The sequence below is a fragment of the Paroedura picta genome, chromosome 2 (genome assembly GCF_049243985.1).
Source record: "Paroedura picta isolate Pp20150507F chromosome 2, Ppicta_v3.0, whole genome shotgun sequence".
In the NCBI taxonomy this organism is placed as follows: Eukaryota; Metazoa; Chordata; class Lepidosauria; order Squamata; family Gekkonidae; genus Paroedura; species Paroedura picta.
In genome coordinates, this window is record NC_135370.1 from 37,842,591 (window position 1) to 37,854,945 (window position 12,355).

The 12,355-nt window shown below is 45.5% G+C and overlaps 1 protein-coding gene across 2 annotated transcripts in view; it reads right to left on the minus strand.

Annotated features, from left to right (window-relative positions):
• CERS6 (ceramide synthase 6) overlaps window positions 1–12,355 on the minus strand; it is a 160,720-nt gene that overhangs the window by 19,101 nt on the left and 129,264 nt on the right. For both annotated transcript variants that reach the window (XM_077319810.1, XM_077319811.1), the window contains exons 7-8: window positions 6,064–6,192; window positions 3,504–3,610 (exon numbers count right to left, since the gene is read on the minus strand). In XM_077319810.1, coding sequence (XP_077175925.1) covers window positions 3,504–3,610; window positions 6,064–6,192 — 236 coding nt within the window. The remainder of the gene's footprint in view (window positions 1–3,503; window positions 3,611–6,063; window positions 6,193–12,355) is intronic.

Here is a 12,355-nt window from a genome sequence, read left to right on the forward strand (position 1 = left end):
TTAGGTACCTGACAAAGTGAGTTTTGACTCTCAGATGCGTACACCTGAAACACTTCATGGTCTCTAATGTGCTGCTCGACTCAAATCCAGTTGTTGCAACATGTAGAAATTTATCTTGCTAAACATGCCTCTGCTGCTTTGTATAACCTCGGAGTCTTGACACCAGAATGCTGATTTTTGAATTAAGAAACCATGCCAAATTTTGTTTGGATCATTTAACCGCCCCCATCAAGGCATCTCCCTTAGGCAAAGACTACATTAGAACATAATTAGAGAATGGAAGAAATTCCCCTGACCAAGTCCGTCTTGTGTGACATTATCCATAAGGCTTCCCAGCTCACTAAACTTGAATGCTTTCAACACATTTATCTGCCCTTGTTGATCACAGTGGAAGGCAGTGTATGCTTCCAAATTACTGCTGGTTTAAAAATCCAATTTATTATCCTTTCAATGTCACAGGAAAAAAAAAATGAAAACATAACCCTGTCTGAATCCATGTGGAAAAAACAATCCTATGGTTGCAAAATCCTCTGCCACAACGGTGCACAACTAATTAAAAAACAAACAAACAAAAAACTAGATAACAAAACCCCCAGAATCGGCACCTGTTGTATCAACATGGGAGAAAAATGTCTTAAGAATTCCGGATTTATTAAACCCATCCTTCTTGTGCCATTAGATTAGACCATACCCACAAAATGGATATCGATTACATAAAATTTACACGCTATAGTTCAATACTACTACTGCTGCAGAACTAGCAGGTCAGCAGATTCAGGACAAAGATCAATAGCTCAGCTCCTACTAAGATACTCCTATGGACCCCATAAACCACACAAAATAGTTCTGAAATAAAAGGACCAGTTTCAGAATATCAACTGAACCCACTAATGTTAATATCTTCATAGCCGTACTTGCATTAATGTTAATAATTTCATAGTTGTACACAGAGGCAAACCACCACCATCTGTTCAGGGAGCAGCATTTTTCTCAAAACACAGAATTGTACAGGCCATCTAGTCCAACCCCCTGCTCAATGTAGGATCAGCCCAGAGCATCCTAAAGCATCCAAGAAAAGTGTGTATCCAACCTTTGCTTGAAGACTGCCAGTGAGGGGGAGCTCACCACCTCCTTAGGCAGCCTATTCCACTGCTGAACTATTCTGACTGTGAAAATTTTTTTCCTGATATCAAGCCTATATCTTGTAGTTTAAACTTGTAGTTTAAATCCATTACTGCACGTCCTTTCCTCTGCAGTCCTTTCCTCCTCGTCGCTCTCCTCTGTACCCTTTTAATTTTATCTACGTCCCTACGCATCGAACGCAGAGAAAAATTGGACATCCCTCTAGTGATAGGCACCTGCAGCTAATGGGTTTCTTTAAGTATGTATATGCAAGAACCCATACAAATGATTTTCATGTCTTGCAGATGTACGCACTCTTCTCCACCCCCCAAATCCTTGTCAGAAAAGTGGCATGCACAAAGCAGTATTAAATAGAAGAGAGACAAGAGCATCCATTGGGATTTCCTGAACAGGGTTCTGGAGCATCATTTGGGACTGCAGCTCCCTAAGGCCTCCGCGGAGGGCGGTATAGAAGTATGATAAATAAGGTGTACAACCATGGTCCTTCTTCTACAAAAACCAAATCGTTTCTACAAAACCCAAAGAAAGCCTTCGAATCCCACAGCATATCAGAAAGCATAAACACATGCACACCTCTTCCCTATGCACAGGTAAATTGCTGATAAGTGTACCCTACTACTGGGTCCTTCCATTTAGTCGAGGTCCATGTTTTTCAGGATAGATTGCCATCCTTTGAAAATTAAGTTTCCAAAGAGGAGAAACAGCCCAAGAGGCACTTCTCGGTGAATGAGGGTGAAATACACAGGTAGACCAATCCTCCTGGGCAGCAGTTTCAAATGTTTGGCAAACTTTGCTGTAATGTTTCTGAAGGAATTTCTCAGCAGGTTCAGATACTGATGATCTATGGCTGAGTATGGGCCACAGTAGTCTGCTTGGTGTAGTGGTTAAGAGTGCCGACTTTTAATCTGGCAAGCTGGGTTTGATTCCCCGCTCCCCTGCATGCAGCCAGCTGGGTGACCTTGGGCTTGCAACAGCACTGAGAAAGCTATTCTGACCAAGCAGGAATATCAGGGCTCTCTCAGCCTCATCTCCCTCACAGGGTGTCTGTTGTGGGGAGAGGAAAGGGAAGGCGAATGTAAGCCGCTTTGAGACTCCTTCAGGTAGAGAAAAGCAGCATAGATGAACCAATTCTTCTTCTTCTGTCCACCCAATGTGCCGCATGGATAGCTGTTCACTATCCATGCGTGCCCATCAACACACACAAGATCTGCCTAATTTCTACAATCCTACCATAACCTGAGGCCTAATTTCTGCAGTCCTTCCATGACCAGAAAGACGTCTGTTGAAATAGAGCAAATTGCATTTAGATTCATATGTGCTCCTGACACTCCTTTCTAAATGTAATGGCAGGGTTGTGTGCCCCAAGATACCTGGCCCACATTGGACTACACCTGTGTACACATGAGCCTCCCTACCCACAGGCTGAGGATGAGGAAGGGTTGCCATAACCAGGCTTGGAAAGTCCTGGGTATTTGGGGATGGAGCCTGTGGAGGACAGAGACGACAGTGGGGTAAAATGCCCTAGAGTCCACCCTTCAGTGTTCATCTTCTCCAGGGGAACTGATCAGTAATGCTAGGGGATCCCCGGAATCCCCCTGGAGGCAGGCATGCCTAGGACAACAAAGACCACAAAGGGAGTACACAGAGTTTGCAGCTCCTCTGGATTTTCTGCTGGCTTGCAGTTGAACACTGCCAAGTATTCCCAAGGTAGAGAACACACATTTCTTCCAAGGTCACAAGCTGGTCACGGGAGTGACGGGGTATAAATTGAATGAATGAATGAATGAATGAATGAATGAATGAAGGAAGGAAGGAAGGAAGGAAGGAAGGAAGGAAGGAAGGAAGGAAGGAAGGAAAACAAACTAACAACCAGTCAAACAAACAAACAAAAGCAAGGCCCAAACCCATCTCCTCTGCTGCATTTCACTTTGTATCTGTGAAGGGCATAGGGCAGAATCAGAGTGGCAAAAAAGGAGAATTCCAGCGTCAGCCATGGGCATTTGTAGCCAGCTTTAATAGGCAGTATCTGGATTGTTATTTCTGGTGCGGCTTAAAACTGACATATTGAGGTGGAGTTGCACAAGCACCGCACGGCTATTTTGTTTTCAACCTGCTGCGTGTCACAGATCACCTCCGGCTGTGGACCTCTCTACTCTGCTGACAACCTCCGTCCCATTACCCATGATCGTTATTGACGCACCATTATCTATGGACTTGTCCCTTCGCAGGTAAGCCTTGTGTCTTCTGCACAAAGAGCACAGTATGAACAGTAACCGCATCTCTTGGCATCAGACAGGCAGAAGGACACAGCAGGCTGCCTGACAGGTTTATAATTGCAGGGAAGGGATGCATTTACTCACCACAAAGGATAGATCCCGAGCCTTGTGATAATGAAAATAATGGCAAACATGAGGAAAAGGATATCGCACAGTCTTTGACACTTGCAGTAGTTTGTCAGTTTGGCTGCCTGTAACGAAGAAAGAAAGAAAGAGCAGATGTTATTCCTCCCTTGATGGAAATGAGCCGAGCCGTGGGTCCCGGCACGAAACAGACCAACACAATTAATCTAATTGGAGACCCAATTGGAGAATGGTGGTATAAAAATTAAATAATAACAATAACAATAATAATCTGGAGGGCTGGGTATGATTCCTCATTCCTCCTCCACATGCAGCCTGCTGGGTGACCTTGGGCTGGTTACAGTTCTCTCAGAGCTCTCTCTGCCTCACCTACCGAACAGGGTATCTGTTGTGGGGAGAGGAAGGGCAGGTGATTTGTAAGCTACTTGGGGACTCCTTTGGGTAGTGAAAAGCTGGGTAAAAGAAACCCAGCTCTTTTCTTCTTCTTCAAGCCAAGAGATGTCCAGAGGTGGCTTGCCATTGCCAAGGTATTCCCTGGTGGCGTCCCTTCCAAATACTGACCAGGGATCACCCTGCTTAGTTTCTGAGATGGGGCTAACCTGGGCTAGCCAAAACTGTCTATTTAGCCTGTATCCAACCTCTTATTCTTGTTTTGCAGTTTACTTTTTATAGTGCCACCCTCAGCACAGCCACGCCCCTCTCTAAGCCCAGATTTTATAAGGACGTAGAGCCGTGAGATGGCTTGACTCAGTCAAGGAGGCCACAGCCCTCAGTTTGCAGGACTCGGGCAAGGCTGGTAACGAGCAGATGTTTTGGAGGACATTCATTCATAGGGTCGTCATGAGAAATGACTTGATGGCACTTAACACAAAGCCACTGAGGGCTGTGCGATCAATAATTTGAAATCGGCCTCTTCAAGATTTTCTCAGCCTGAACCCCAAGGTGTTCACCCAGGAGTTCAACGAGACTTAATTCTTGAGCCTTTCAAGAATCCTTTAGTTCTAAAAGAAGGTGCCTTTCTATCTTTGAATTGCTTCTTATCTTTCTGGGCCCCATGGCCATTAAAAACAAATTGGCTGCTATGTTTGTGGGCCTGAGAGCAGCTTCTTCCTTGGCTACACTTGAATTCCCCGGAAGTCCATGATGTAGAGAGAAACTTCCACCCCTCCTGCTCTCTGGTTCTTCTTTGCTTGATTTCTGGTCCTTGGCTTCTGTCATCTCTCTCCTTTCCCTTTTCGGCTGGCTGTTGCCGACACGGCCTATGTTTTCCGCTCTCCTTTTCATGCCCTTCTGAGTGCTCATTTTACCGTTTCCTCCTTGCTCCCCCCACACCAATCTCTTCAGACTCTTGGCCTCTCTGCAGAAAGCATTCGGGGCTGAACAATGCACCTTAATCAGAAGAGCCCTTCAGTTTTTCCATGTCTCGATAAATACAGGCAAGACTTGAAATTCGGGTCTCTCTCGCGCAGATTCCTTTATTTGAGGTACTGTGTGTAGGGCGACTTAAGCCAGCGTGGTGTGGTGGTTAAAAGTGATGGCTTCTAATCTGGAGAGCTGGGTTTGATTCCCTGCTCCTCCACATGCAGTTTGCTGGCAGGGGCTCATGGGAATTGTAGTCCACGGACATCTGGAGGGCCACAGTTGAAGCTTGACTAGCATCAAACTCCCCAAATGGCTTTAGGGGATTGTCTCATCTTAATTTTTTTTAAATTATATGTCAAGTATAGAAAGTGAGAAGCAATCCAGTCTAGCCGATGACTTCAAAGAAAAGTGTGCAAAAGGGCAATCATAGGCTTCAAAGCGGAATAAAGGCAGCCTAGGGGTCTGCAAGCTTTTGTTGTGGTTTGACAACAGCTTTAAAGGTGCAAGGGAGTCAGTTAAAAACAGCGCTCTTATAAACGTCCCCACTTGCGATGATGCCACAGTCATTACTTATGAGAGCCAGTTTGTAGTAGCAGATAAAGAGTGGCAGCTTCTAGTATGGTGAGCTGGGTTTGATTCCCCATTCTTCCTCCACGTCCAGCCAGCTGGGTGACCTTGAGCTAGTCACAGTTCTCTTAGGGATGTTTTCAATCAGCAGTTCTCTTAGAGCTCTCTCAGCCCCAACTACCTTACAGGGTGACTGTTGTGGGGAGGAAGGTGTCTGTAAGTCGTGTGGGACTCCTTCAGGCAGTGAAAAGTGGGGTATAAAAAGCTCTTCTCTTCTTCTCAAGGAAATCAAATAAATCAGTTATTGCTACCACACGCTACAAGCTCAAATTTGGATTTTAACTATATGTTATGCTCAAACTATATGCTAGCTCAAATTTGGATTTTAACTATATGTTATGCATGTTTACTGAGAAGCAAGTTCCCTGGTTTTCATGAGACTCGCTCCCAAGTATACGCACATAAGACTCTAGCCTGTATCAAGTAGCACTTATCAGGCAAACTTGAATGGAGCATCAGCTTTTTTGGGGGAACAGCTGACTCTAAGATAGCATCTTTGCCCTAGGGAAGACCTTTCGGACAGCGTGTAGAAGTCGGTATGAATTACCAGCTTCTGCAAAAGGTATCTTACCTCCAGCACAATGTCAACCGAATCGTGAAGACACAGTGTCAAGGCCCCTACGCGCATGAAGTTGACCGTGTACGACAGGGTCAGCAAAATAACCGCGACAATGTGATGGGTGAACATGATCGCAAAGTCCTGGAGCAGAGAAAGACAAAAAACGGCTTTTCTGTGCAAAGTCAACCAGCGTTTTACAACAGGTAGGGAGAACTCTAAGCAGGTTTTCTCATTAAGTCGACTCCCGCAAAAGGATGACAACGTTAGAGTACGAAAGCAACAATCTACAAACGCCGTGTAATTCTTTGAAAAGGAGCATACGGTGAACATAAGTTGTTTGCTGATTACCTGTAAAGATATGTGACTTCGATTCTAGGAAAACATTCAAAAGCATTTCAAAAGGGCCAACTGGCATCCACTTAGCTCATCACAAGCAGCGATCTAAATATTGTCGTAACTATGACAGTTCCCCTGTACCATTCCGTCCCATCGCTCTTTTATAAAACAGCTGAAGAATTTTGAGACCACAAATCCTTTATTTGCCGCAGATTTATCTGAAGGCAGCAGCAGCAGTGCAATCACACAACAGAAGGGAAGTCTGGGAACATTTCTGCCAGCTGTGCAACATCTGGGTTGAACTTGTGTTTCCCATCCTGCTGGCAAGGATGGGTGTGGTTGGAAGGGCAAACCTTTTGGTGCCAACTGAAAGGTGGGAGCCACAGTGGCCGAGCCAACTGGTAGATCCAGAACCAGCCCAGAATGCCGAAGACAGCACCAAAATTTTGTAAAATTGCCATTAAACTGCACCAAAGAAATACAAAATCTTAAATGATTTTAAGCCAATTTAGCTATTTTAATTAATTTTATTAATTTTTGTTAAATAGTATTCTCTGGTCAAGTAATTCAGATTTTTTAAGCGATTGAAAAAAAAATTCTTCTTAATCCGTTGAAGGGTTTTGTCCTATTCCCAGTTATGTTCAGAGCGATTCTCTTCCCTCTCTTCATGAGTGGGTATTGGATTATAATTTCTTGAAATGATTCGCAGTCTTAATTATAGTGCGGTGAACAAATTTTATTGCATTCTTTTTCAAACTGGCTAGACGGCCGCAATAAACTGAACCGAACAGCCCAGAATGTACTTTCCCTGCTGTTGCTCATTTAAACTACATTTCTGTAAGCTGCTTTGGGTCCCCAGCGGGACGAAAAGATAATACCTAAAACGAATAAACAAATAAATGCCACAAACATTATTTCTAGGGATCCCACTAAGATAATGAGTGATACCAAAACTGCATTCTAAGTACAGTACACACATTCATTCAAATGGCACATTCATCCTCAAAGACAGATTTGGACGTGACTTAGACCGTTTATGCACTAGGAACTTCACTGTCCCAGCTTCTGTGCAGGAGTACAGATCGGGGGCAGATGAGGTACACCAGGCCAAATGCTCCCCCATGTGGGTGCAGGAAGAGGTGGGGTAACCTGCCACGACTAAAACTCCAGCCTGCAGCCCGGCATGAAACCTCCAGTGCATAAACGGTCGTAGTGAGAGTTTCTTCCTAGAGTCAGGCCACAAATTCACCTTTGTTAAGAGACATTGACTTCATTCATTCATTCATTCATTCATTCATTCATTCATTCATTCATTCATTCATTCATTCATTCATTCATTCATTCATTCATTCATTCATTTTTATATACCGCCCTCCCCGAAGGCTCAGGGCGGTTTAAAGGAAACAGGAAAAAGATACAGATAGCATATGGTAACAACAGGTGATAACAACAATAATACTGTAACAACAATAACAATTAACATGATAATAACAATAACATGAGAGAATAACGGAACTGCAAAGAAGCCTCAGCTCAACTCTTACTGAGACCCAGTGGGTTGTGTAGATTCACAGCAGTCATAGTAGGAGGGGGAGGTGCTTGGGGGTCAATTGGAAGCGATGGCTTGGGTCGACCTCGACCAAATGCCTGGTGGAGGAGCTCCCTTTTGCAGGCCCTGCAAAAGACCTGCCCGCTCTTCTGTCTTTGTGGCCAACGTGTTAAGTGGCAAGGAGGGGAAAGGGGGGTAGCGTAACTGCGGAGGATAACTGGTGGTTGTAGGGAAGGAGACATAATCGCTTTGCTGCCACGTATGAGAATCTCCCCAATGCACATCATTGCTTGATGCTGCAGTCCCCGAGTGACGAACCTACATGTCTGAACAATGTATTTAAATGCTAGACAAATTCCGGGCAGAACAACTGAGGACAGAGAAGAACTGAAACTAATCTCCCCCCTTCAGGGCTATCCCAGGGAGATTATAATTACCTATCAGCATCCCCGCTGACTAGCTTATGTGCCTGGCACAAGAACACGCATAGCCATTTACAGGTCCATCAGCTAGGGCATGCAGGTAATCTACATTTAATCCCCCGTTTGCCTTCATCTTTATACGCCCAGAGCCGTATGGAAGGACGGTATAAAAATCTAAATAAATAAATAGCTCCAAGGAACTTTAATCCCACCTACATTTTTCAAAAATACTTATTTCCTATTTCAAACAGTTAAACGAGCTCAGGAGAGAGACAACTTCCCAGTCTTGTGTTTAATGCCATCTGTTTGAGGATGAACGCCATCCCTACCGGATCAGTGAATAGACTGGGAAATACGTCAAGTGAAAAGCAAATGAAAAGAGTCCCGCCTCCAAGGCATCCACAGCGATATTCTGCTTCGGATCCTTCCCTTGTTAGGTGTTGCCCACAGATTATCAGTCTGAATTAGAGAGAAAATTTAGCAAGGTGTGTGTGTGTGTGTGTGTAGAAAAACATTTCAATTTCACATCCTTACCATTTGTTCTCCCAAATATTTGGGAAAGGCCCCTGTGGGCGGAGCGCTGTCTGGGACACATCTTCTGTCCGGACTGCGCTCCCACCAGCATGGGCCAATTCGGCTGCGCCCAGACCAGATTGGGATGGCCCAGACCAGATTGGGTTGGCCCCTGGAGTGCCCGCCTCCAGAGGCCAGCTGCAAGCCACGCAGCCAACCGCTGCCTGGCCGCCGAGGATGCCGTTCCTCCGCTGACCTGCCTTAGCTGCCGGCCCGACGTGACGGCCAGTGGCCGCACCAGCCCAGCCGCCTCCGGAGACGTCAGCCCAGGGCTACAGGCTTGCCCGTCACGCACCTCGACGAACGGCTGCCTTGCCCTTGCCCCAGCCACCAGCACGCCTGCCTCTGCCCGACTAGCCCCAGCTGCCAGCCACCACTCAAGGTAGGGCTGAAGCCCGCTCCTCCGTCGGGATCCTCTACTAGCACCCATTGTATTCCTGGATGCAACAGGCTATTTCCTAGTCAGTTAAGAAGTCTAGAGTTTTTCTGCCTCTGTTCCTTCAGCCTTCTCTTCCTTGGGCAATTCAGGAAAGTCTGGTGGTGGAACGTGCCATCAAGTTGCAGCCTGTAGGGTTTTCAAGGCAAGTGATGTTCAGAAATGGCTTGATAGTGCATGCCTCTGAAATTCCTTGTTAGTCTCCTATCCAAATACTGGCTCATGGTAATCGAGCAGGCTTCATAAAGCCAGTTTCTCTACATTAGAGGCCACCAGTCTTAACCACTACACCATACTGGCTATCTCCACCTGTTACCATAGAAGGTATCCCCATAATGAAAGGGTGCTTCACACAGAGACTTTCATGCACAGAAGCCCATGACTGGACTTGGAGCAGGTTGGTGCACACTATGGAGTCAGTAGGGCCTACTAGGAAAGCTGGAAAAGCCAGACCAGGTCTCCATCTTGTTTGGGCTTGACTGGAAGCAGATATATCCTCTTTGTCCATCTCTTACTTCCTGAAATTTGCCCAACTGACGTAGCGAAATGTGTACATGATGGGAAACCATCCCTCCCAGGGAAAACCATCAGACTGTCAATGGGAAAGGAACATTTCCTCAGGAACTAACCAGTACTTCTTTTTGTCCTGACTCCTTACCCCAAGCTGTGCATTTGTTCAGTATAACTGCTGGCTAGCAGCATCTCTCTTGCCCTAATGATTCCTATTGTCTCTCCCAAGAACCTTTTCTGGTTAGACAATAAGGGCCATTAAGAACATTTTTGTAACCACATTTATCAGATTATGTTTAATCTCTTCAGGATACTGTTCATCTTAATGGGCCTCCATGAAACAACCCCATCCCTCCCACTTTAGTTACATTACATGCCAGCGCACCTGTCTATAACTCATAACCAATCACCAATCGCTTACATCACATTGTGACTCCCCATGGGCAGTCCAGGATCTGGCCCGGTAATTTCAAACATTATATCAACCCTCACACATCCCCAAATGCGTGTTCACAGTATGCTGCCTTTAGTACTCTGCTCCCAACATCAATTCTTGGAGAAGACCCTGGTCGCTCTCTCTCTCTCTCTCTCTCTCTCTCTCTCTGGATTCTTCTATCTACAGGACAGGTGTAGTATCGGTTTCATTTCCCCCCTTTTCTTCATTAAAACTCCCATAGAAACTGGTGTGTGATAAAAGTTTGAATCATAGAGTTGGAAGGGCACTCCAGGGTCAACTCTGCTTACGATTTGGAAGACCACTAAGGGAGTCCAGGGTAGCTATGCAGAGGCAGGCAATGGCAAAACCACCTCTGGATCTCTCTCGCCTTGAAAACCCTATGGGGTTGTCATAAGCCAGATGCAACTTCATTCTCCTGTAATAACAACTAATCTCTAGACTACAGAGAACAGTTCCCCGGGAGCAGAGAGAAGGGCTGCTTTTTTGTACACCGCTTTTTACTACCCAAAGGAGTCTCAAAGTAGCTTACAATCGCCTACTCTTCCTCTCCCCACATCAGACATCCTGTTATGAGAAGGGCTGAGAGAGCTCTGAGAGAACTGTGACTGACCCAAGGCCATCCAGTTGTCTGCATGTAGAGGAAGAGTGGGAGATAAAAGCTGGTTCTCCAGATTAGATGCTGTCGCTCTTAAGCAGAATGGCTACTTAGGATGGTAGACTCAGTGGCTTTATACTCCGCTGAGGTCTCTCCCATCTCCAAACCCCATTCTGTCCAGTCTCCATCCCTAAATCTCCAGGAATTTCCCAACTTTAAGTTGGCAACACTAGTGGGTAGACCTATTTCGCTTCCCTACTTAAAGGTTACTATGAGTAGGGATAAGCAAAGGACTTGCACGGAATAGCCAACAGGATAAACCTCCAGGAGTCTATAGCTTCTCTGGATAATTCTTCACATCCCCTTTGAGAGACTCAACTATCTGCACTATATTCAGTATTTTTCAGGCCTCATCAAGTAGATCGTCTGGGGAGAAATATCCCAAATGTTAACAAACCCAGTAACTTGGGAGGCCTGTCTTAGCTTACTGCCTTGTGAAACTAAGGCAATTTCCGCATGGAGGGGTAAAATGCGAGTGGCTTCCTGCTTACAAATATGGGATGGTAAATCTCGTGTTTGCAGCCCTCCTCACAGGAGACTCCTCCTGCGTTTTCCCTTCTGCCACATCGTGGCTTTTTGCCTCCTGACGAGGCTGTAAGTGAAAGCAATATGAACTTCTCCCTCTGCTCCTTGGCGTGACAATCACAGCAAACCTCCAATCACAGCTTATCACAAATTATTTTTTAAAGGCATTCTCGTGTTGCTATGCAGTAATGCCACAACACAGATGTGGAATTCATGTTCTTTTTTTTTTTGGAATTCATGTTCTTTTACAGTTTCTGTCTTGGTGGATTTCTGCGACCCTGAATGCATGGTTGTGCTGTAACATTGGCTGTGCCATTAAAAAAAAAACCCTCTATTCAGTCTTATCCCTGGTTGCTCACTGGTTGCTCACGCGATTTAGGGTGGTAAATCCAGTTTTCTGGATACTTGAAATCATGAAAATGGTCAAATCACGACCCAGCTACTGGACAGCCTTGGGATGTTGGCAACTTCATGTGAGGGGAGGGGGCTATATGCTGCCAACATGTGAAGGCTGTCCAGGAACATTTTCCTCGTGCGGAAATGGCCTAAATGTAGGGAGCTATTCTAACACTAGTGCCCACTAGTGTACAGAAATACAGAAACTCAAGGAATGTTGGTTATCTGTGGGGTGTGCATGGGAACACCACAGAACATTGGTTACGGAGATTCTATATGCTTAGGAGTTCTCTGGTCTTAAACATTTCTTCCGCTGTGCGTTAGCACGGACAGAATCACTTTTCTCCAAGGACAGCAGAATCGCTCTGATTATTTCTGCTTTCATCCGTCTACAGTCCCTAGAGCCAGCTAGACCACTGAGCCAGAATGCTTTTTCAGGAGAAAA